General features: G+C 40.1%; 2 protein-coding genes across 2 annotated transcripts in view; one reads left to right on the top strand and one right to left on the bottom strand.

Annotated features, from left to right (window-relative positions):
* Nucleotides 1-8848, bottom strand: part of NUCB2 (nucleobindin 2) — a 27981-nt gene extending 19133 nt beyond the window's left edge. The window contains exon 1 of the mRNA XM_065839487.2: nucleotides 8709-8848. The gene's annotated coding sequence lies outside the window, so the exon portion shown is untranslated. The remainder of the gene's footprint in view (nucleotides 1-8708) is intronic.
* Nucleotides 716-24257, top strand: LOC139828039 (uncharacterized). Its single transcript, XM_071808605.1, has 3 exons — nucleotides 716-736; nucleotides 8327-9138; nucleotides 13498-24257. The coding sequence occupies exons 1-3, from the start codon at nucleotides 716-718 to the stop codon at nucleotides 13583-13585; spliced, it is 921 nt and encodes a 306-aa protein (XP_071664706.1). The 3' UTR covers nucleotides 13586-24257.

Here is a 24257-nt window from a genome sequence, read left to right as displayed (position 1 = left end):
TTATGCAGAGATATTCTTTCTTTTGTTGAGGATGAGGGAATAGCTGGAGATAAAAATGTATCCACCTACCTATTTTCTGGTTTATATGTCAAAGGCTCAAGAATGACAAGAATTCTCTGAAACTGTTTTTTCCTAAGGACATCTTCAGCAAAAAGAGCCTAAATGGATTCTGCTCATTTGTAGAAAATACCTGTTACCTTCATTTAAAATATGACCAACATCTGATCACTACCAGAATGGATAGCAGGAGCTATTGTTGCTGCCACATTAAGTGCATTAGATTCAATGTCAGTACTTCTGTCAGTCATTTGAAATAGGAGAACCTTAGGAGGCCTAAACTATGCTACAGATATTATCAGAGCATTATTTCTTAACAAGAAAGGTTTATAAATTCTATATGTAGGACTGAGAGTATTTGCAGGGTGGTGGTTCACTTCCAAAGCAGACTGAGATACAGTTGTGAGGAAGTTACTGTACTTTCCTTCTCAGATGAAAAAACAGCAAAGAAAGTAAAATTAAGGCAAACACTTAATTCAGTATCTGTCAACTAAGTGTATTTAAGAAATGCAAAGGAGAGAACTGAACCTCAAAATCTACTTTGAAAGATTCTGGATGAGTAGCCTGGGCAGTAAGTTCTCTAAACATAGAGCATCACAGTAAAAAACTTTACAGGTAAACTAAAAATCCACTTTGCTGAAATTCTAGCAGAGTAGGAATGGCGCACTCTTGTAAACTGGTAAGTGAAAGGTCATAAGTATGCAATGGATATAAACCAAAACTAATAAAAGCAAAAGACTTATTAAGTTTATACTAACTATACTTTCAGCATTTTTAGAACTGTTTATTTTTAGAAGGTTATGTATGTTTGAAATATTACTTTAAAGAAACAGTAGCTTCTGATAATGCTAAAAATTTACACCCCTGAGAGATTAATATTTTCCCAACTTAAATATTTTCATATATACAAAATTATAGAAATAAAAGTCCACTCTAGCTATGTAAGGTGTGTAAACAGTGCTAGAGGTAGGTTAGGTTATGGTTGGCCTCAATGATCCTGAGGGTCTCTTCCAACTGAAATGATTTGATGATTCCATATGTGACTATTATTTGAGCATGCTCATTTCCTGTGAGACCAACAGGTCATGTAGTGAGATGAACCGTGGCAGAAAAGCCAGAAACTAGAGCGGTAGCTGTAGTTATGGCACTGACTCATTCTTTGCCTACAGCAAGTAGCAAAGCCAACACTTTCAACAGTAGTAATTGCTCTTTGATCCATTTTAAAGACATAAATACTCTTTTTTTTTTTTTTTTAAGCTGCTGACCAACAACCTCTAGTAACATGAATAATTGTTGAGATGGAGATTAACAGCTATGGCTGAAGGGGGGTACACCTTTCAATTTTTAGGACTTCTTTCCTTGCTACTCAGGAAACCTAATACATAAAATGTCTATGCTGAACTGAAACAACTGAGGTATAAGCAACCATGTTGGTCTGCCAGACCTCATAAGAGAGAGCACTCATGTCCAGCAGATTTGGAATGGGCAACTGAAGCTATATCATCTTAAACCACCTCTGCAGCAGTCAGGAGAGCTTATCTATCAAAAGTCCTAATCAAACAAAGAGTCACTGGGTCTGCTGGCTTTCTTTTGTGCTCATGGGCAATTTGGGTTCCTTTGGAAATACCAGCCTTTGTAATTAGATGCTGTCATACATAATGGAAAGGACTGGATGATATAACAATATGTTCTTCACATCTATTTGACATAATAAGCTGCTCTGAAAAGAAGGCTATCTACTGTCCATCAGACAGTTTTGTTTCAGGTTGTGCATATGGTGTGTTTATTGTAGCCCTTTTGATAAAACAGGTCAAAAATCCACCCATAGCAGAGAAGACCAAAATGAATAAGCAAAAAAAATCTCTATCATTGGAGCTGACTTTGTAGACTGCTATGCTTAACACAGGACTCTCAGTAGTATTTTGAGGAACCCAACTGTTTGCACAATCTGTGCTGAAACAAGTAAATTGGAAATACATTTATTAGAATAAAAAATAATTACCAAGTGAAGACAGAGTTAGTGTATTTAGGTATCTGTTATTCCAAGACAATACTAATTAAAATGCCCTCAATAAAAGAAGGTGACAAAGACATGCATCAGCCTTTAGAGTGTGACAGTCACAACTGAGTCACTGAGCACATTCCACTCTGACACATATTAGAAGAAAGAAATTAGGTCCACTGCAAATTCTAACATTAATCAGCTGCAAAAAAAACTCAGCATGAATCTCAAATTCAGCAACTAGAGGGAAGAGTGACAAGAGACAGGATGAAAGGAAAACTGGGGTTCCAGGTTTTGTTCCACTAAACACTTTACTATTAAGAGTTTGTCCTGCTCTCAGCCTGTTACCAGCTGCCTTTAAGAGTTCCTGACTTTTGAGAAACACATCCCTGAATGCCCATCTCTTCCCAGCCTTTGTAGGGTGAATCTATGTGTCACACACAGAGATGTGGTTTCTTCTGTAAGGACTAGGAGCTACCAAGGTAACAGACAATCACAGCCCTGCAGACAAGAAGCGGTGTAAACCTGGTCATTGTCATCCCCAGTACGTAATGCACAGCATACATCCTCATGCCCTGCCATGAGTGCGTCACTTAAGCCTTTTATTTTACTGTTCTTACCACTGCTATATAGCTTAATAGAAATATAAATTGTCATGAATCTGCCCAGCTAACTGGTTACTTTCTGACAGAAACACCTAAAGTTGCAATTGTCATCTGGAAATTAAGTTACTTTAGTCAAAGACACGTAGCCCACCTAGCTGAAAAGGTAGCACAACTCTAATCTGCTTGCATCAGAAATCAATCTCATCTTTCCCAGAGGGATAAACAAACATTTCTACTTGTAATACATAAAGAGAACTAATCATAAAAGTAGTGCTTTAGAACTGACCAATATTGTAGTTTTTAAACAAAGCCAATATCCTAAGCTTTCAGAGAAAATGAAAAATAAAAACTTCTCTAAGCATAAAGTATTCTAAAAAACCCCAGAATGAGTGCCAAAAGAATGAGAGAGTAGGCAGAAAATAGAGCCACCAATGTACTTGCATGAACAGAAAAATACAATCAGAAAAGAAAAGTAGGCTGTCTGCCAGCAACCTCGATCTTGATCCCACTAAAGTTAATCACAAATTCCTATCACTTCAGTGGAACAGGATCAGACATTCAAATTATAAAGCTATGGGCTTTGAAAGATAAGTACAAAATGCAGCTTCTAAAGTTTGTTCTAGCAACATTAACACAAGCAGCTAAACATGGTTTTAGCACACTTAGTTTACACAACTGCCAGGTATTTATAATATAGACCTGAACATTTACTTTTCATTACCTTAACACCTGTTGTCCAGAAAGCAACATAATACTGGTACTGATATTTCTACCACCTTCCTAGCAAGTAACACCCAATGTCAAATTTTCTAAAACTGCGACAGGCAAAACCATATCCTGATTATCAGTGCATATAGTGCATAGTGTCTGCACATGTAGAAGCTCAGTGGATGATTACAAAGCAAGAAAGCACAACATTATAAATGCCAATATTGCACATTTGCCCTTGCCAAACTCATGTGTACCACAATGGGAAATGTAAGCATAAATCCAGACTTAGAGACTATACAAATAAGCCTACTTATTAATAAAATTTCACACACACCTGCTCTATGTGATTTAGAATTAAACCTGTGTGAGATACAGTGCAGATGTGCAGGATGACAGCAATATTCTCTATAGTCATGGCTGTACTGTGACATCCTATTTTAATGCTGTACATTGGAGAAGGGAACAATCTTCATATGCAGTGCTGCATTTAAAAAAAAAAAAAAGATAAAATAGATCTACAGATCTTCATCTTCCTAAAAATATTACAGTATCAGTACTAAAATGGGAATATTACAAATACATCTGACCTATGTAAAGCACTCCTTCAGCAGTCTGAGCTAGCCTTCTAGCATCCTGAATCTCTTTTTACCTCTCTGAAGCAGTGATATACCTGTCCATATATTCACAGCTTAGAGAATGTTTAATTCCATGAGTTTTTCCATTTCTTTAAAAATTATTTGCAAATATATAAATTTATTAGCTCTTAAAATATTTTTTTACATACATTAAATGTTTGAAATTAGGCAGAAACATTAGTCTTCTGCCATATTTTCTGTTTGTAAACACCTGAATTATCAGTTCCTCCCTGTTCTTTCAGGATGACTTGCTGCACAGACACAGCGAGCTATCGTACCTTAACCAACAATAAAAGTCAATGAATCTATAGTTAATGCACCTTTTTCACAATGTTTGTCCATGACTTAAACTGGAATTAGCATGGCTAAAATGTGGCAAGAATTTTGAGAAGCAAGTGTGAAAATCTGTTGCAGCTCAAGATGCTAAGCTAAACTTCTAGTAGTGGTAAAGGTCTCTTTTCACTAGGTCACCAGTCCTCCACATATAGATTTCTTGTCAAACACATGAGCACAAAATGATGCAAATGGGGAAGTGGCTACAATCTGCACTAGTTTTCCCTTTACAGGTTATCTTTTGAAATACAGAAACACTTGCATACTTTTCTTCTCAAAAGAGAAGAATTCTTTTAAAAGTTAATATGCAAGCATCATTTTTCCCTCTTTGTTCTTTCAGTAAATGTCCCACCCAACACAAGCAGCTACGGTTTCAATATGCTCTAAGCATTTTTTTCTCTTCTGTCAAAGTTGTCCATTAACATAATGATTCAGATATTGCTGCTTTTTTTCTAGCGAATATCCAGCAGGTTTCAACCTGGCCATGGTGTCCTAACCTTTTGTTAGAGTACATACCACTCAGTTCTCTGCACCAGAAGACTTTATTTTTTCAAGTAGCATTTTAATACTGTACTTAAATATAGTTTTATATAAAACAGTATTATTTAAGTACATAACAGCAGTAGACTCCTTTCTTCTCATCCTGTTTATTTTGCTTACATTATTTTCTTTTGACTTGTATTTGTTACATTTTTCTTTATCTGCTTTGTTTTCTTTACAGTTCAATTTGGCTGATAGAACAGTTTCTTTTTTCAGCTTCTCAGAAAAGACAGCATGCCTCAACTGCATGTGGTACAACATTTGCTGATAGAACCTTTTTTAAAAAAATACATTTCAGCTGTTTTATGAAATGAGTCACCCAAATGCTGGGGGATACTTTATAGTAACACAAACTATGAATGCTCAAGTGGGTAAGAAGCAAGTACTATTTACAACGCAACTGTCCATTCAGGAATAAAGATGGCATAGAAGCAAAACAAACGGCTGCTGCTACACGTGCTTAGCTCTGTCATAAGTAAAGTTTGAAAATAAAACTTTTTTTTTCTTCTTGTTGCAATGTTAATGGTTCAATATTTAAAAACCTGCACACACACAAAAAAAACCCACACACATATTTGTAATACTACCTGCCTCCAAGGAGTTTCTCTGTCATTGTTTCAGAAAAACAAATACTAGTGTCTACAAAGCTACCTTACTAACTGAAGAATGCTGAAATATTAGTCGTTTTTAAAAGAAACTTGCATGATTTCATCAATTCTTTCCAATAAAGCTGGCTCAAAAAAAATTAAGCAGCCAATACTCAAGCAAAAACTTGTATTCAATGTATTCAATGCAATGCCTACTTGATAAAACTCATCAACTTTAAAAGCAAATTAAAAAACAAAAAAATACCACTACAAATATAACTTCCTGTATTACGAGTTCAGTTCCCCTACAGAACAAAATACAACAGCACACCTGGAGTCTCACAAATTTATTTTGCATAAATGCAAACAGCACTTTTGTCAGTGCTGGTGTAAAAGGAACCTTGTTTCAAATATGCTACTACATGCAACCGAAGTATTTGCTCAAACCCTAATCTCAAATCAAAAAGTATTTCAATTATTCTACAAATATGCATTTTGCTCTAGTCGACAACACATGATGATGCTGAAATAAACCCAATATGTCCTAGGACTTCAAGGCACTTTTTTTCTCCCTTTGGAAAGAAAATACAAAATAGCTAACAAGAATAAATCTAGATCTAATGAAATGGTTTAATGATTTTAAAATATTTAGGCACCTAATGATAGCTGCCTAATGAGATTTATTTCCATAATTTGCCAATTCCCATTAATTTCTACTTGCTTAGGAATCCAAATACGCATAAGTGTCCTACTCTTGTTTTATAAAGTAGGATAAATGTAATAATGAGAAGGGTCTACATATTTCCTGAATTACTTGTGACAAAGAATATTTACAACTGAATATGATTTAAATGCTTCAAATAAGATGCAGATTCTTTCATTCTTCTGACTGTCAAATCATGTACAGCCGTTAAGAGTAAAAACTTTGAAATTAACACGAATTTTGCCTCTGATTTCCTTCAATTTGGCTTAGGTGCCTGGCCATGTTTTTAGCCACACAGAAGCATATCCCTATCCAGAAGGCCTGTCTCTACTATGTATCTAATAGGAACTTCACAGATATCTCCTCTGCTTACCAAGCAATCAAACAGACAAGAGCACAATAGCTCACCAGATAAACACCTTTGTTGCAAAGGAGTTCAAATCAAGGCAACACTGATATGGGCTTTTACCTTAACAGTAAAGGATTTTATCTTTCTTTTGTAAAGAGCATTTATTTAGTCAGTATATCACTAGAAGCATGGGTCAATATTTCCACACCTCTGACATTTGAGTCAATATAGTAATATTTTAGATTTTTTATTATCTCAGAGAACTACTGCTCTCTCCTTTCGTGATTACAATTCCAGTTACATACATATCACTTGGGGACAGCTTCTGACAAAAACCCTTTAACTTGGCTTATATGAACCAACAGTTTATGTTCAGCAGTACTACCTTTACTACACAACATGTTATGGAAACTTCTACTTAGTATTATTAAAAAGTATTTTTGGTGGTTTTGATTAGTTTTTATTTGGTTGATGGGGTTTTCTGAATATCATTTCAGGTACCAAAAAATGGTATCTCAAGCTGTATCACAGCATCAAGTTACAAACAAATTTACATCAGATGCCTGTATTAGATGCCCTTGCAGCCTATAGCTAATCGAAGTTTTAAGCAGACCCAATGGGCAATATTAATTTATCATTTTGTTTTCCTCTTTTTTAATGTTAATTATTTTGGTTAGAAGTGAATGAGATTCACATTGTACTACTACGTCGTAATGTGTTTAAAGACGGACTTATGTTATCACTTTTAAAAATCTTTCCTATTCTAGAATAAAATACTGCCACCATCCAAAAGATTACAGTAGCAAAAAAAGGAAAACACTTAATCACAGTTAGGAGGTACTGTATGTAATCAGGGTAATAATTTGTGGTCCATGGTGGATCTTGCACTGTGACTGTACAAGACCATTGTGCTAAGACCCCAAGCCATGTGACAGTAAGAAATACAAGTGGATCTTAAGAGTTCACAGAAATATAGGCTTCTGCCATAAACCTTTTGAGAGTCTCAAACAGAAGCCCGTAAAGGTTACAACAAAACCTGGTTTCAAGCTATTTTTGAGTGGCTTTTCATCTCCTATGCAGTCTTCAGAGTAGGAATCTTTCCCGTGTTGCTCTGTTTAGTTGAGAGGGACCACAACTTCAGGATTGGGGGTAGAACTGCACCAACACTGACTGAATCAACTACAGGACTTTTCTTCAGTGTGAGAAAACAAGATAACAAACAAAACCCAAAGCAAACCTCCACACTGAACTCAATACTGTGGTGTACTTGTGCTTCATAGTTGTTAGTATGATGACCTAAATTTGAAAATGCTGGATGTTATTTCTCCACAGCAAATACTTACAACTCAAACAACAGAGGCTTTTCCTCCTACAGGCTGACTAAAAAGTGTTGCCAAACATGAACTCTTACGAAAACCATAGCTATGCTTTTTTTTTGGGGGGGGGAAGTTACCTCTCTATGGCCATGTTTCAACGTTTTCCTCTTTTGGAATATTTTCTGAGGACAGTGGCTAGCTTGACACGGGAGGATTTCACCCAGCTCATGTAGTGGTACTACAGTCAGCACAACGCTGGAAAGCTGTATACCCTGTCTAACGAAACCGGTCTAGTCTCCCGGTCAAAGCAGCGGAAGATATTCCTGCGGTTGTGCAGTTAGCAACCAGTCAAGACCTCGCCGCTCCTGCCAGGTATGCGCTAATTTCTGGTGGAGCTTTAAAGTCAAGCGCTTACGCGCGGCCAGCGGGGCTGCTCGAGTGTTACTTCCTGAAAAGCCGCTGACCGGCGGGCGGCCCCGCGCACAAAGGCCGCGGGGAGGGAGGGAAACCTGGGCAGCCGCCTTCCCGGCGGGCGGCTGGGCACCCTCGGCCGAACTTCACTCGCTCCCCGCTCCCGCCACCCCCACCCGGGAAAAAGCCCCTCGCTCCGGCCCGCTCTCCTCCTGGCACCCCCGCGTTACCGTTATTCCACGTTTTCAAACCTGACAGAAGGGAGGGCGGTTAAACCCCGCGAGGGAGAGCGCTCCCCACCGCGCCGCTCCCGCGGCGGCCAACAGCTCCTCCTGACAGAAGCTGCCCCGCCGCGAGGCCTCCGCCCCGCTCCGCGCCCGGGGGCGCCTCCCGCCGGCCCCTCCGCCACCGATGGGGGTACCCGCCTCCCGCGGGGTGGCCTGGCGCTGGCGACGCTACCTTTCGGTCCCCCTGCGGCGGGAGAGGAGCCGCTGCTTCTTAAGGGCAAGGTGTCTCCTGCGCGCGGAGATGAAGAGGGTGTCCCCCGGGCGTCCTCCCAAGGATCTGCGAGGCTCGGCACCGCGGCGAGGCCCACGGCGGCGCGATACAGCACGGCTCGGCACGGTATGGCACGGTACGGTACGGTACGGTACGGTACGGTACGGTACGGTACGGTACGGTACGGTACGGTGCAGCGCGACAGCCCCGCGGCACTCCGGCGGCCCCGGTCCCGTTGTCATGGGGACAGGTCCCGCCCCTCGAAGCGTGGGGATTGGCCGGCCCTGACCCCCACCCGTGCGTCGCGGAGGGCTCTGATTGGGCGGTCCCGGACGCCGAGGCGAGATTGCGCGAACGGCGGGGCCGCCGCACGGCCGCCTGCGCCGGGAAGGTACGTGGCGGTCGCCGCGGGGGCGGACCTGGTCGCGCGCCTCTGGCGTCACGGCGGAGGTGGGGACGCACCTGGGCCGCTTCGGGGGGGCTCCGGGCAGTCCGGGGACTCTCCGCCGGGCACCCTGTGGGTTATCCGAGCCCTGCTTCAGCCCAGCGCCGCCGCCCGGCCCGGGCCGCTGTGTAGCGCACGCCTCGGTTAGCGGTGGGTGGTCCTGATGAGAGCCCCGGGCCGTGGTGTCTGCGGGGACACGGGCCCGCGCTGGGGCACAGTGCCGGCTGCTGGACACCCTCCAGCTCACCCTGTGCTGCTGTGAGCGGGAACTGATCCCGCCGCGATGCTCCTGCCTGCGCTGCGGCAGGAAAAGGCGTTTCTGTTCGCTCGGTCCGTGGCGGGAGCGCGTCTGCTGGGGGACAGCGACAGCGGGGAAAGTTCTGCTGCTGCCAGCCACTGGAGCTGCTCGTGGCAGCTCCTTTCTCGCCGATGTCCGCAGTGGAGATGCTGACACTTCCTTTGTTGCCCCTTCTGAACACTTACTCCTTATACCAAAAGGCATTTTGTGCGAAACTTCTCTTAGCTTCAGTAAATCGTTACTTATGTATCCAATCGTGAATCGATGTTTATAAACTGATACATATACACTCATAAAGCTACTGGAGAGTGTCCAGAAAAGGGCTACGAAGTTGAAGTATATGAGGAGCAGCTAAAGTAACTTGGTTTGTTCGGTCTGAAGGAGACTGAGGGGAGACTTCATTGCGGCTACAGCTTCATCAAAAAGGGAGGAGGAGGGGCAGGCGCTGATCTCTTCGGTGACCAATGACAGAACCTGAGGGAATGGCAGGAAGATGTGGCAGGGGAGCTTTAGGTTGGACTTTAGTTAAAGGTTCTTCACCCAGGGGGTGGTGGAGCCCTGGAACAGGCTCTCCAGGGAGGTGTCACGGCCCCAGGCCAGACAGTGTTCAAGAAGAGACTGGACAATGCCCTCAGACACATGGTGTGAACTGGGGGGTTGCCCTATGCAGGGAGAGGAGCTGGACTCAATGATCCTTGTGGGTCCCTTCCAAATCAGGACATTCTATGATATATGAATAGTGTGGCCAGCACAACTAGGCAAAGGATTGTCCCACTGTACTCGGCACTGGTGAGGCCTCACCTTGGATACTGAGTTCAGTTTTGGGCCCCTCACTACAGGAAAGACATCGAGGTGCTGGAGAGAATGCAGAAGAGGGTTGATGAGGCTGGTGAAGGTTCTGGAACACAAGTCTTACAAGGAGCAGCTGAGGGAGCTGGGGCTGTTTAGACTGGAGAAAAGGATGTTGAGGGGAGACCTTATCCCTGTCTACAACTACCTGAAAGGAGGTTGTAGCATGGAGGGTGTTGGTCTCTTCTCCCAAGTCACAAGTGATAGGACAAGAGGAAATGGCCTCAAGTTGAGAGAAGATTCAGATTGGATATTAGGAAAAATTTCTTGATAGAAAGGGTTGTCAGGCATTGGAACAGGCTGTCCAGGGAAGTGGTGGAGTCACCATCCCTGGAGGTGTTTAAAAGGCATTTTAAAGAGCTTCTTAGGGACATGGTGTAGTGCTGTAGTTAGGTTATGGTTGGACTCTATGATCCTGATGGTCTCTTCCAACTGAAATTATTCTATGATTCTATAACATTACAGGGATATTAACTGAAAGCATGTCACAGGCTACACAAGCATGAGTTGCTGCAGGCAGGGGATGGTGCTCTGCCCATGTAGCAGGGACCCAACAGCCTCACGTGTGTGGTGTCTGTATTTGAACAGGTGTTTGCAAGGCTGCAGCATAGATCCATTTGCTGCTATTTAAAATAGGTGTGCTTTTTTTTTTTTTTTCTTTTTTTCCCCTCCTCTACTTGGAACAGTGCAGAAGGGTTACATGGGGGAGAGATGGAAATTTTTTAAACAAGTATTGGTGTCAAGAGGAAAAAAACTGTGTGGAGCTCTTCAACAGCTGGTCTATAATATATATAATGATGAAAATGTTCATGGGCAGTTTATGCCAAAAGCCTATAAATCAACAGGGCACCCAGGCAGTAGCCTGGTTGCTGTACTGATACTGGTCAATACATGAGAAGCCCTGCATGTCTGAATGCAAGAAAATCTATCTAGGTGTATACTATGAGATTAAAATGCACTCACTGTAATACAGTGGCAAGGTTTGCTCTGTTATGTTTTCCTGCTTAATTTCTAAATCAGTTTCTAAATTTCTATATTAATTTCTAAAGCATTTTTTTTTCTTCTGTTAAAAGTTACAAGATGGTGATATGGGTATTGAGGTTGAGTCGTCTTTTTTTTGGCTCTTCCTGCTTTTTTTTTTTATTTTCTTAAATCCTTCGGGTTTGTGTGTTGGTTTTTGAGTCCGCTTAGCTCAGATATCTCCTCTAGGTTTCACCTGACAGCTTCTGAAGCTGTTTGATTGCTGTTTTAGATGGCTTAAAAGACACTTTCTGGATTTTCAAACATTATTCTGGTTTCAACATGCAGGAAACTGCAAGGTTTGAAAGCTGCTAAGTATCGCAGTGTTGTAACAGAAGCAGTTACCTTAATCTGAGATTGAGAAACACTCTTCTTAATTCTGGAAATAGCGTGGCAAAGTAGAAGAAAGGATTGTGTTTGGCTGCCGTTTTTATTGCACTGTTCCAGTATGTCAGTAAACATGGGTAGGATTTCAAGAGGGCTGCTGTACACCACAGTACCCTTAATATTTTTTGCTGTTATTTTTATTTTGTGGGAGGTTATTGATAGTACTGCCATCAGCAATATGAAGAGTTAGGTATTCAAATGCCTCCCAAGCATCAGTCCTAAACTCTGGCTCCTAAATTTCCCTCTTCTGCCTCTCTGCTCTGGGAAGCACAGCAGCAGATGCTGCTTTTGCCATTGACAGCAGTAAGTGTTATTTTCTCAGGGTGAAAGTGGGTAGAAAAGTTAACTTATTAGCATTAGTTTGTGTTTTAACCACAGAGTGAGCTGGCAACTTCAAGGCTGGTGCTAAAGTTCTTTCCCTGCAATCCTCACTCCCTACCCCTCTGCAAGTTCCATCCATCTGAAGAAGCAGTAGAGACAAGAAACCATATGATAACTTCTTTCATTTGAATTAGGAAAGGACATCTACAAATGAGAACAGAGTTTATTCTCCATGCCTTTATGGCCATGGCAATGCTGGTATTGAAAAACTCGTGCTTAAGGAGCACAACGTGTGGTTTCCTGTGACAAGGACCTGCTGGCCGCAGAGCTGTGGCTGCTGAAGTCATTTGCTGTGTTTCCCAACAGCAATGAGTTCACAGACCCGAAATGGAAATAAAGTAGTTGTGGTAAAGTTAAGGGTGTCATGGTTAAGTGCCCAATTTATCAGACGTGAGGGGGTGTTGACTTCATATGAAAGTGGCAGGCAAGAATGCAATTAATTCGCTGGTGAAGCTCTGCTGTGGCTTATGGCTCCTTGAGGAGGCACTGGTTTCAGAGGAGCTGTAGGAGTTTCTGCTTAGCTTAGTGTATGCCTGTACATTTTCTTCCTCTGGCAGACCTCTGCCTGGAATTTTTCCCTAGTTTCAACAAGGACAGCTCGTGTCTTGCTACCTTTTTGTTGTTGTTTTAATATATAAACAATTGGAAACTTTTCATCCAAATGTAGTTATCAGTTCCACTAGCTTATTGTTCTGGTCATATGCTCGCTTTCAGGAGACTGTTCAGTACCAGACTTACTTATTTTGTGGGCATTGTCTCCTGTTGTAACAGTGTTAGGTTTTCTTTAAACAAAATGACTTCCTTACACAGTGTAGAGGAATTATGCTGTAATTTTACCAATGGCTTTTATTGCATAGTCTGTCTTTTACATAGGAAAGAATATTTACCTCAAAGTTTGCCACATCCTCTGTTGTTAACTTATACATAGATGGTCTTACTGTAGTAGCTGATACATGGGACTGATCTATTATTCCTTGTACAACTGAGATGAATTTACTGTGGCAAGATACATCTCTCTGTTGTAGAACTGTTTGGCTAGTACAAGCTTTTCTAGGAAATTAAATTTAGAACAAAAGACTGCATAGAACTAATCCAAATGTTGCAATTCAGAGCTGAAAACTGCAGTCACTTTTGAGAACCCCTTCCGAGCTGGGGGGAAGGAGTATTTCTAACTTGTTTTGTGAGCCAAAAGTATGAATTGCTTAATAAGTTGCTGTGAATTAAACCACAAAATACTCTTGCAGCAGGGCAGCTATTCTGTGTCAAACTTGAGATACCTCAACCCTTGGTAGAAAAATCAAGTGGCAAGAATTTCTAGTTTTAGAGACAATGAACCAACAGCTGAAAGATTTTTTTTTTTCTTCTTGCAGGTCCCATGCTGTTGTAAAGCCTGCTGCTTGGAGTGGAGATTTCTATCATTGCTTTGACTGTTTCACAATTGTTTTCACCTTCTGTTAATCATAAGCTGATAGATACTGTAGCCTAGTTAGTTATGCTGCTTATTTTTCTCTCTACAAATACTATGTGGCTGCTTCATTTTGGGGCTGAAACGTGGTTTAACTGAAGGGTGGAGAACCCTTGGGGCTGTGCCAGTGCCCCTTCCCATGATCTGAGGAACATCTGGCAGCGGGACAGCCCTGGGATGGGCCGGGTGCCTGTTTGTGACCGGGAGTACCGCAGCTGGGTCCCTTGGTGGATCTGCTTCTGGTCGTGTCATATTATTAATTGCAACAAAGAACAGATGGATTGTTCTGCTTAGTTATTAGTGACTTCTTGTTGCTGTTTTGGTCTTAGTTATCTATTCAGTGACATATAACAAGAACCTATTTATTGCAGCTCTTGAGGAGAATTCCATTACATTAGCTAATTTGGAGAGGCAGGCAAAAAAAATCTTTGTGTTCTAACATTGACCAAAACCCAAATTTTAAAATAAAGATGAGTTACCAGTATAACTCCAACAGTTTATATTACTGTAGCAGAAAGTCCAAGTCTCTTTTCTGTTACCTACTGAACAGCTCAGACACAGATAAGAGCTCTTTGTCTATGAAAGTTCAGAAGTCTAAAACTATCCTATATTGTCTCTCATCTTCTGCCTCTTCTTTTTTGGGTATGTACCCACCTGGCTTTCAGCTGAGCTTTCAGAATGATGTATTCATTTTCAGACTGATTTTCTAATTTTAAAATTATAAAAATATTTTTTCTCTTTCTGGATATTGTAAATGAAAGGAAAAATAAAATACGCTGTGCATTTAGAAATGGTTGAAAAGGATGAGGAGAAATAAATATTTTCATAATATAAACTTTTATTTACTGAATTTTAATAAGGTGGCTACTCTAGAACAAAAATAATAAATATTAGTCTGATCAAAGAGAATTCTGTTTCAGTTGGACATGTTTTATACAGGTAAACAGGCTTAATCAGATTCAGCTTCTAAATTCAGCAACTCTTAAACAGAAATTTATCACCCAAATAAGTTTATTTGGAAACAGGAATATTTAGGCCTTGGTACAGTAAAATATTTAAGGATATGTTTAGGTCTATGCCCACTTCCTTTTGAGTATTTGTTTACATTTCTATAAGAGTTTATAAATAATATTTTTCTAAATGAGCAAACCAGTGACTCAGGACTTTAGGTTGGAGATTGGGCAAGGGAGCCTTCCTTGAAAATTTCAGTTCTACACTGATTAAAAAAGGAAACAAACAGACAGTTTTCTGTAGAGTAAGAATATTTACATACACATTTACCAAAACCTGGTAAACACGCAGGATGCTTTAGAAGCAAAGAAAGAGATATGGTCAGAGAAACAAGTGCGATCTTGCCACCAAAATACCTTTAACTAGAACTGAGGCAAGAAGCGCAATGTATTCAGAAGGAAAGAACAGTAAATTGAGGAAGTCTAGTTTAAAACAAAACAGCTTTCACTGTTTTGAGGGTGTAGAAAAATATGAATACTGGTACAGGACATGAGGATAATTTCATACTTGAAGCAACATGGAAAAGTCACAAAGAGAAAACAGAAGAGGAATAATATCTTGCTTAAGAGGGAGGTAAAACATCTAAGTTGGTACGAACTATTTTGGTGCTCTCAACTGAACAGAGGGTGGCTTGGAAATGAGATGATAATGAATAGATGGAAAAAGAAGTAGTAAAAGATAGGGTACGGTGGTTACAGCAAGAAGTGTATCACTTACAGCACTTTTTGGCTTCTCATTTCCACTAACGGAAATATTTTTAAAAGCAGAAAAAAAGGCTGTTGTAAGGGCCATACAGTGCATGTATTTCACAGTAATCTCATGTGGAACAAGAAATACCATAAATGGGTCATTAAAGGAAAATGTAGCACTTTATTCCTGATGCAGTTTTTATTTGATTTCTTGTGTGAATCAATATTCCATTACATATTTTTTCAAGTCATCTGCAGTTTATATAATGCCACTGTCATAAAGCAGATGAGTAGCATCTGAACATTAGGCAAGGTTGAGTACCAGATATTTCCAAGATTGTGGTCGTAATTTTTTTTAAATTCCTGTCTTTTAAAATTGTATCTGCTTCTGCCTTGTTAGAATTATACGCATGTGATGATCACTCAGTTATTGCAGGGGAAAAAAGGAGGAGTCAACATGGGGGTTTTGTTCTTGTGGTGTTTAGCGTTTTTTTGGTTATTTATTATTTTTTATAAACCTTGGACTAATGAGGGAAGACAGCAGAGATGTTTCCAGGAATTTGTGCTTCAGTGTTATCACAAATGACCACAAAAGGGGTACAAAATTATGTGAGAGTTTGCTGATGACAGGGAATTACTTAGAGTAATAAAACTGAAAGCTGACCTTTACTTTAGATCTGCAGAGTATCTCATGATACTTGGTAGCTGGGTGATAAAGCAGCAAATGATATGTTAATAATGTAAACTGATTGGCCTTGAAGAAAAGGCTGTCTTGGGTCTTTTTTACATCTGAAATTGTAAGCTCTAGACTAGCTCTCTAATTGCTCAGCTTGTGAATGTGTAATAAGAAAGTTCTGTGAATACATCAGTGCAGTGCTCAGTGGTGGCCAGAACTGCAAGTATTAGGAATGATGAAAATGCTGGGAAAATGACAGCGTAAAATGCAAAGGGTTGTTATATTACTGCATAAATCCATTGTGCACCTGTATTGTAAATATGACATGCAGGTCTGCTTCTGTAATGTAATGAGTAGCATGCTGGAGGTAAATAGAAATGTCTCCTAAAAGAAGAAAAAGTAGTCAAGACAGGTGGCAGGTTCCAAGGTACGTGCTGAGTGTTGCTACCTGTCTTTTGTTGGTATTGCATGCTGCAGCTCTCAACTGTCTTCTGCTCTGTGAAGTTATCCCACTTGTTGGGCCGCATTGCAAATCAGAGTTTAAGTATAAGCTTTTTAACTGCTTTGTGGAGAAAGATGTGGTAGGATCTGACGTGTCTTTGAGAGATTAAAGTGCAGAGCACACTTTCCACTTCGCAGTGTATGTTGTGCAAAGTACAGCTCTGCTTTCTGGACACTGTGGGTGAAAAGTGCTATTACCTGGTGTTGTCATGGATCGCACAAACCAAAGGTCTTCATTTTCCTTTGGAGTTTTAAACTTAGTTCCTGGCAAGAATTTTATCTTTTATTACAGACAACATAATAATCAGTGCCATTAGCAGAACTGGGTGTTAAAAATAGAAAATACATAGCCAAAGAATGAATGATTACTTGTTTGAGCCCGAAGATCTGTAAGGATGGGGGGGAAGCACGTGTGAGTACGAGCGGGTGCAGCTGTGTGAGTGTGAGTACATGTGAGCAAGGGCGCGAGGTGGAGCAGTACTCGGTGTCTGTGAGCAGCAGGCATGTGGAAGGCGTGTGAGTGAATGTAGAGAGGCATCAGTGCATGTACATACTGGTGAGTGTGAGTGAGCACGCAGGTCAATGTGTGTATTGAGTGTTTTTCAGGAAATCAGAAGGTGAAGGATTTAAACCAGAATTTAAAGGCCATTCATTTTTGTGCCCCACAGAGATATTTGTGGAGAGGTGGCCCTTGCTCCCAGCTCTCTTGAAGTCTATTCGTTTTTCCCTGCTACTCTTCCATGAGGAATATGCTGAAGGCCAAATCTTCTCACCCAGATGGTAGTGGAGCACTGGAACAGGCTCCCCAGGCAGGTGTCACAGCCTGACAGTGTTCAAGAAGAGACTGGACAATGCCCTCAGACACATGGTGTGAACTGGGGGGTTGTCATATGCAGGGACAGGAGTTGGACTCAATTATACTTGTGAGTCCCTTCCAACTCAGGACATTCTGTGATTCCAATGAAAGGGCAGCAAGAGCATTTCTGGTCTGGAAGCCAACCTTTTTAGACCCTCCAGAGCATGAAGCACCTTTTTGTCTGCTGTTTTGTCTCGTTATGCTGAAATGAAATATGCATGTTTGTGGACATCTGTAGAATAGTGCTGACAATATTTACAGTTTTGGAAGCTGGAAATAAAACACAAACGTAACTGTGTGCTCATTGAAACAATGAGGTATAGACTGGGCTTGTGTTTGTTTCCTCACCCTGGAAAAAAGGAATAGTATTTAGGAAAAAGTATTGTTGGTGTCCTTGTTGGACCCCAACATTATCTTGTTCCTGAAAAACTTGCTGAGGAAATTTGAATGTTACAAGAACGGGAGGATATGGTTGCAAGTTCTGCTCCATCTTTTACTGTTTTGGACCCTGGCCATCAGGAAACATTTTGCCTACTTCACATATGAAACACTTTCTGCTCAGTAGTATTATGAGAAAGATGTCTAAATAATCTGTGGCAAGGGGCAACTTTATTACAGAAAGAGAAATAATCTCAACTTTTCCTTTCTTTGATGAAATTTTAAAAAGAGATTTCTACAAAAGATGTGCCGGGAGGAATTTCCATGTTTTGTATTGACCTACATAAACCCTAGTTAAACATGCAAGTAGCTTAGAAGTTGTTTAACTCTGTTTCTGCCTCCTTTTGTACTTAAGTAACCACTGATCTTTACTCTTTGTCAATTCGTATATGTTTAATACTGCATGGCAAATATTTTTCCTCACCTTCAAAAGTATTCATAAAAATCAGGCTTGGTGAGAATATTTAAAAGAGTGTTGTTTGTAATTTGTTTGCCTCTGCCAACTTGTGTGTCTAGAAATGGAAATACAGACTTCTATAATACCTACTGCAGAGAAATGGAAATAAATAATAATGCAAGCTCTTTCAAAAGAAATCAGATCTCCTGGAGTAGGAAAACTCAGATCAGTGTAACAATTTGTTGTATAGCTTGAGGTTTATTTCAAAAGATCTACTTTATGTAGACATTTGCTTTGGTGTCTCTACTGGTAATTTTACTGAATGTATCTAATTTGGATGGGAAGTTACGTAGTTGACCTGAATGACTCACGTCTGAGGGGAAAAGCAGGGAAAGAACAGTTTGAAGCAAAGGGTACAGAAAACCTTGCGTAGAAAGGAAGTCAGGATTGCTGTATACGCCTGCAACTGACACCTTTAAAAATACATTTTTGCAGGGGCGGGAATTTAATAGTGATATAAATATAAGAGTAATACCTTTGAAATAATTTTAGAAGACCAACGGCAAATCAATTGTGCAACTAAACGGCCATCACACTATAATTACTTAGGCACTGTTTTTTCCTATGGGCAGTTTTCATATGAAATATTTTATGGTAGTGTTCATACTTATTCTGTGAAATAGATAAATATTAAGCCAAGGTTTTCAGAGATTGTGAAGCAAAGTGATTCCATGTTGTGGAACAGCTACCACACTGGAAATAAAAACCAGAAGTTTTGTTTCCAAATCTGTTGATACAGCTTAGAAGTAAAAAAACCTGCCCTTCCAACCAACACCTAAGAACTTCTTAGAACTGGTTAACTACGTGCTGCCTACTTTTCTGGTGTTGCCGTTGGAATTAAGGTAGCTAATGCTGCCTTTCTTTGTGGCACTTGCTGCAATTGCTGCAGGTGTTTACAGCTGGCAAAAGTAGTGGAGAGAGAAATGTCTGACAGTGACCTATAAAACAGATCAGGACAACAATGATTCTTCTTCTGGAGCTTATTGGCCGATGTTGTCACTTCTGGCCTCACTCCCACGTCCTTCCATGTTCTATACCCTCCACCAATACAAATGTAATGCACAAAGTAAAAGCTCTCATCAGTCTATCTGAAAGCAGCTGCAGTTGTTCCTTGTTTCACAAAACCACAGTGAGATAACGGCCACTTTGCAGGCTGGTGAACCGAAGCCAAGACAAACTGGTTTGCCTGAACAAACTGCAGCTGTTGTAAAAGTGTTATCAAACTCTGTGACCCCCAGGCTGCAGATACACAATTTCATCTAAGAAATGGTGCAGGTTCTGTTGCCTCATTACCAGGGGACTAGAAGGCCTGTCTTGCAACAAATCCTTTTCACCCATCCTTCTCTGGCAGGTCTGAGCCTCTGCCCAAAACTTCTGCAAACGGACGTGTAGAGCCCCTGCAAGTCCTCGTGAAGACTCATCCTTCCCAACCTACCCAACAAGCCACACCAGTTTAACAGAATTGCAGTACCTCCAGAGATGGAAACAAGTATTGCTTCCCGTATGATTTTTAAATTAATACTGTTTTTTCAGGTTCTAAAGAACTTCACCAACTGAAGCACATTAGATAGTTAAACACAGTCCTAAGGCTTTATGATCTGGTCCTAAGGCAAAACTCCCTTCACATTAATGACTGCAGACATAAGATTCCTCTCAGGACTCAAGTTTTGGGCAAGAATTGATGTCTTGCGTCAAAATATTCTGACTTTTGTACTGCTAAGTCTTAGGATTAGACTGCAGTCATGTTATTTAATCATTTAAGGATTTTTTGAACCCAGTAAAAATACCAGCATCAGACGTATCCCTATTTACAACAACAGCCCAAAGCATTAATTCCCAGTGCTTAATAATCAAAGAGAGACATACAGTTGGAACATGTGTTTGAAAAAACAAAACCAACAACAAAACCACTTTCAATAGGAGCTCTACCTCTGTCATCATATCTGTCTGCCTTTTGCCATTAGGCGTGCAGTGTATTTATCTTCGGAGTCCTTTATTTGCAAAGGTGCTAATCATGCTGTATTAGTACTCTCGGATTTCCACCTGTGCACTTAGTTGACACCATAATACAACATATGTTCTTTAATGATGAACTAATAGTTTCTGATGAGTTGCAGGGTCTTCAGTGTTGTAAAGGTCTGTTTTGACCCTAAATAATGTGAGCAAGGTCACTAAAATGCTAGGTGGTGAAATAACTTAATGTGCTTATTTGAGCTTGCTTAACCTATATGCTTATGTAAGAGAAGGGAAAAATAAAGAGAAATACAGCACTGGAGAAATGTTGTTGGTGATTATACTCCAAAACATTGGTGAATTCTTAAAACTGTGACATCTGAAAGGATATTTTAAAATTGTGAATATTTTTAAAGTAATTTAGGGTTAAACTAGACTTTCTGGAAACAATCTAATAGTTATGGAAGAGCCTGTGGGAAGCTGGCTCTTCAGACGAGTTCTGGTCCGAACCACGTGCCACCATGTGGCCTCATTTTCAGAGACTAAATATACTCCAGGGTTTGCTGCAAATCCCTTTTATTGAGGGGTCACATGGAATCTTAATAAATTACATTATGATACATACTGTCATGGAAATAGATATTTTCAGCTGTTTGCTCTGGTTCATTTCTTCATTCTTTCCTTGTTCGAATGCAACATAATAATAGCTTTTGAGACTGCATAGAAGAGATTCTGAACTTCTGGCGAATGTTTCAGTTATCTGTGAGATTGAGCCTGTTAATTTTGGTGCAAATACGAAATGAGTAAAGCTTAATTTCCACTAAAATCAGATTAAAGGAGGATTCTTTAAATGCTTTCAGTGTAAGCCTGCTACAGCTGTCAGGCTATCTGTCCTTTTCCTTAGAAAGCTATGGGGTGACAGCAAAGCTCATGAAACTGTGATGAGAGAAAAAAATAAGCGTGTAGAAGTGGTATAATTGAGAACAGAATTTTTAATGTGTAGGATTTGTGAAAGCAATAATGGCAATAAATCTTCCATATCTTCCCTCTTCAGTGAAAGCTGTATGCATATTGACACAAAATCCAGGGAATTCTCTGAAAGCTTGGGAATGTTTCTTATATGTTCAGGATTGAAAAAAGTCCACTTCCGTCTGTCTTTAGAACAAGTTATTAAAGTCTCCTGCAACCAAAGAGGAAGATCAGAGATGATCAGTACTGAGTATTTTCTGCTGCTTTAGGGAATGTAGTGGCCAGGAACTACATTTATAATACTTCATTGTATGGTAGGGCCATTTTATAAGATTAACGTGTTCATCTTTAGTTCTGGTTTTAAATCTCATAAAGACTACTTGGGTTTAGAAAAATTTTGGCTTTTCTGACTCAAACATTGTGGATTTTCAGCAGTTTGTAATATAGGAAATGGGCATTTTACTTTCTAATCTAATGACCAGGTTAGAGTTGGACTTATGTTTAATAACGTGAGGCTGAGGACAGGATGACCTTGCTAAGAGAGTATGAACAAGTGGCTGGAAGACATAACTTTTCATTAGTTTAGTATTTTAATACATGGTCTCTCATAAGTCGAGGATTCAGCCAGGTACCTTTGGGGGGTGCCAAAACATTGCAGGTGGATCCATCTATTAGTTTTAGTGGGATGAAGCAAAGATAATTTTATTCTTTTAAGGTCGTGCTTTCAGTGAACCCAGAGCAAAACTTCCATTGATTTAAATAGAAAACCAAGATCATGCTTAATGCTACTGTGATGTGATTCCTGACTTGGGTGATACATTTCTGCTCTTCCAAAAGACTACACAGTACTGTAATGGAAGTAATGTTTGCAGGTGACATATAGGCAATTTAATAATTTTTTTTCTGAAAGCTTTGGAATTTAGTTAAAACGAGGTAGCTAAAGATTTTTCCATTAGGAAGTTTCAAAGAATCACTAAACTGCTCTATACTTTCACCACACACACGCGTAAACTTAAATACCTGCTGCACTGTGGCAAATTAGGTGTGGTGTCATAGGCAGGATTAGCCAATGACACTATATCGAAGTGCCATTCCCTTATCTGTACCCTCTTCCTTATCTTTCAGCTACTCTTCAGTATATTTCTCGAGCAAAGGGCCATTGCTATTTCAAACTTCATACTATGTTTTTATTTGCAAAATAAGTAATTGTTCTTAACTTTAATACTGGCTTTGCAAATGCTTCAATGCTGCTCACGCACTGCTCTTAATTAGGCTATTTCTCCATGGCCTGGTGTGTCACTGCCTCATTGCAGAAGGATGACTGTGGATCCCAAGACGTTTTGCTGACAGGTGATTTCTCTGACACCTGGAAGATGAGAAGTGACGTTCCTTACCTGTTCTGCACACCCACACTTGGGTGCATGAGCCTGATCCTGACGGAGTGCCTGATACATTGGGTAGAATTATTCTGATGGTGAGTAGTATCCACAAAGACAGGGTTGGTAACGAGGCCAGACCCGTGTGGTATGCTGATCAGCTTGAAGTTTCCCAGTGAGCACTGCACACAGGAACACACACTATTTTTTCCTCCAACACACAAAAGCTCCGTGTCAAGTTGTTTAAGTGAGTTGTGACGTGTTAATGCTGTTGGCTTCTTTCTGCTATGGGCCAAGTGCTGTAATCCTATCTGAAAAGTTTTCCATAAAACTCGGAGATCATTTTAATTAAAACAGTGTCTGGTTTTGTCCCTCAAGCATGGGTGTCTTTCTACTTGTGAATGTAAACAGCAAAGGCAAGCAATAAATCCCTTTGAATAATGTGCCAGTACTCTACTCTTACATAACTGTCATTCCTAAGTAGAAGATGCTTATTTACCAATTAAAGCATATTGGCAAGGATTTCAGGCATTTTGAATTCATTCTGCTGCTTCCAGAACGTTCATTAGATAAAATCTGTTGAATTTTAATCAGTGACCCTTAACCTGAAAACAAGTTTTGCAAATGTCCTCCAGGAAACACATTGTGTGCTTAACTTCCCCTATAAAAACTACAAAAAACTGTAGACCAAAATACAAAGATTAAAGGACAGAGCCATGACAGAATTAGACTTGGACAGACATATGAAAACTACCTCACTGAATGTACTTGATAGGATAATTTATTCTTAACAATGTACACTATGTGACTACAAATAAATGCATGGCATAAGGAATGGTTCATTTTTTTAAAAATAGTAGAATATTTCCATTGACTTGCAATGCTTAAAGAAGAACTGTGAAGTTGTGTTACTGATTAACATAGGGTTACTACAAGAAGCTTCATGCAATTAGCTCATACCAGAAAGAAAATATCAGATTTTGTGGTGAGGGCTCAGATCTTGCATGGAACTGTAGGAATTTGGGCAGCTGGAAAAGACCCTGTAGGCTGCTTCTCAGCAGCTTGCCAAAGAGATCACTGTGCACATCTCTTACTCTAGGATTCCTACTGGTAGTGCTGGTTTTATTTTGTTTTCATTCGTTGATGCAGGATAATTCAAGTGAGTAGTCAATATGAAGTTTTATCACCCTCTGCCTTTGGATGTCTGATTAAGCATGACTTGCTGTGATTGGGATTTTAAATACCAGAAGCCTTCCCAATTACATCAATTACCTTTACCCAAGGAATGATTGCTATTTCCAGGTACGCATCCTGTTGCCCGCAGTTTCTCCCTGAGGTTTTTATGGCATCATTTTTACATTAATAGCCCTTACCAAAGCATATTATAGACTAACAACTATCCCACGGTACCTCCTGAGTACATTGCAGCACTGGCACAGCTTCTATGTGCGTTTTCTAACTCTTCTACTTCCACTCCATTTTAGGAATGTTCAGATGCTTCATTTTATTTAAGGCCTTCAAATGATAGAAATTGTGCATATCTACGTAGAACATGTCCTATCAAAAAATATTTCTTATAATTTCTTATTATATAAACTATGTATTAAAGGAAGTTGTATGAAAAAATACATCAAGTGTAAAATTATCACAAAATATTTACAGTAAAGCAAGTAGTGAAATGTGTTAAATTGCTTTGTTCTTCAGTTCCCTGGTCCAGTAGTTCTTCTGGAGATAATTTA

The sequence above is a fragment of the Patagioenas fasciata genome, chromosome 5 (assembly GCF_037038585.1).
Source record: "Patagioenas fasciata isolate bPatFas1 chromosome 5, bPatFas1.hap1, whole genome shotgun sequence".
Classification (NCBI taxonomy): Eukaryota; Metazoa; Chordata; class Aves; order Columbiformes; family Columbidae; genus Patagioenas; species Patagioenas fasciata.
This window is presented reverse-complemented; position numbering and strand designations above follow the sequence as displayed.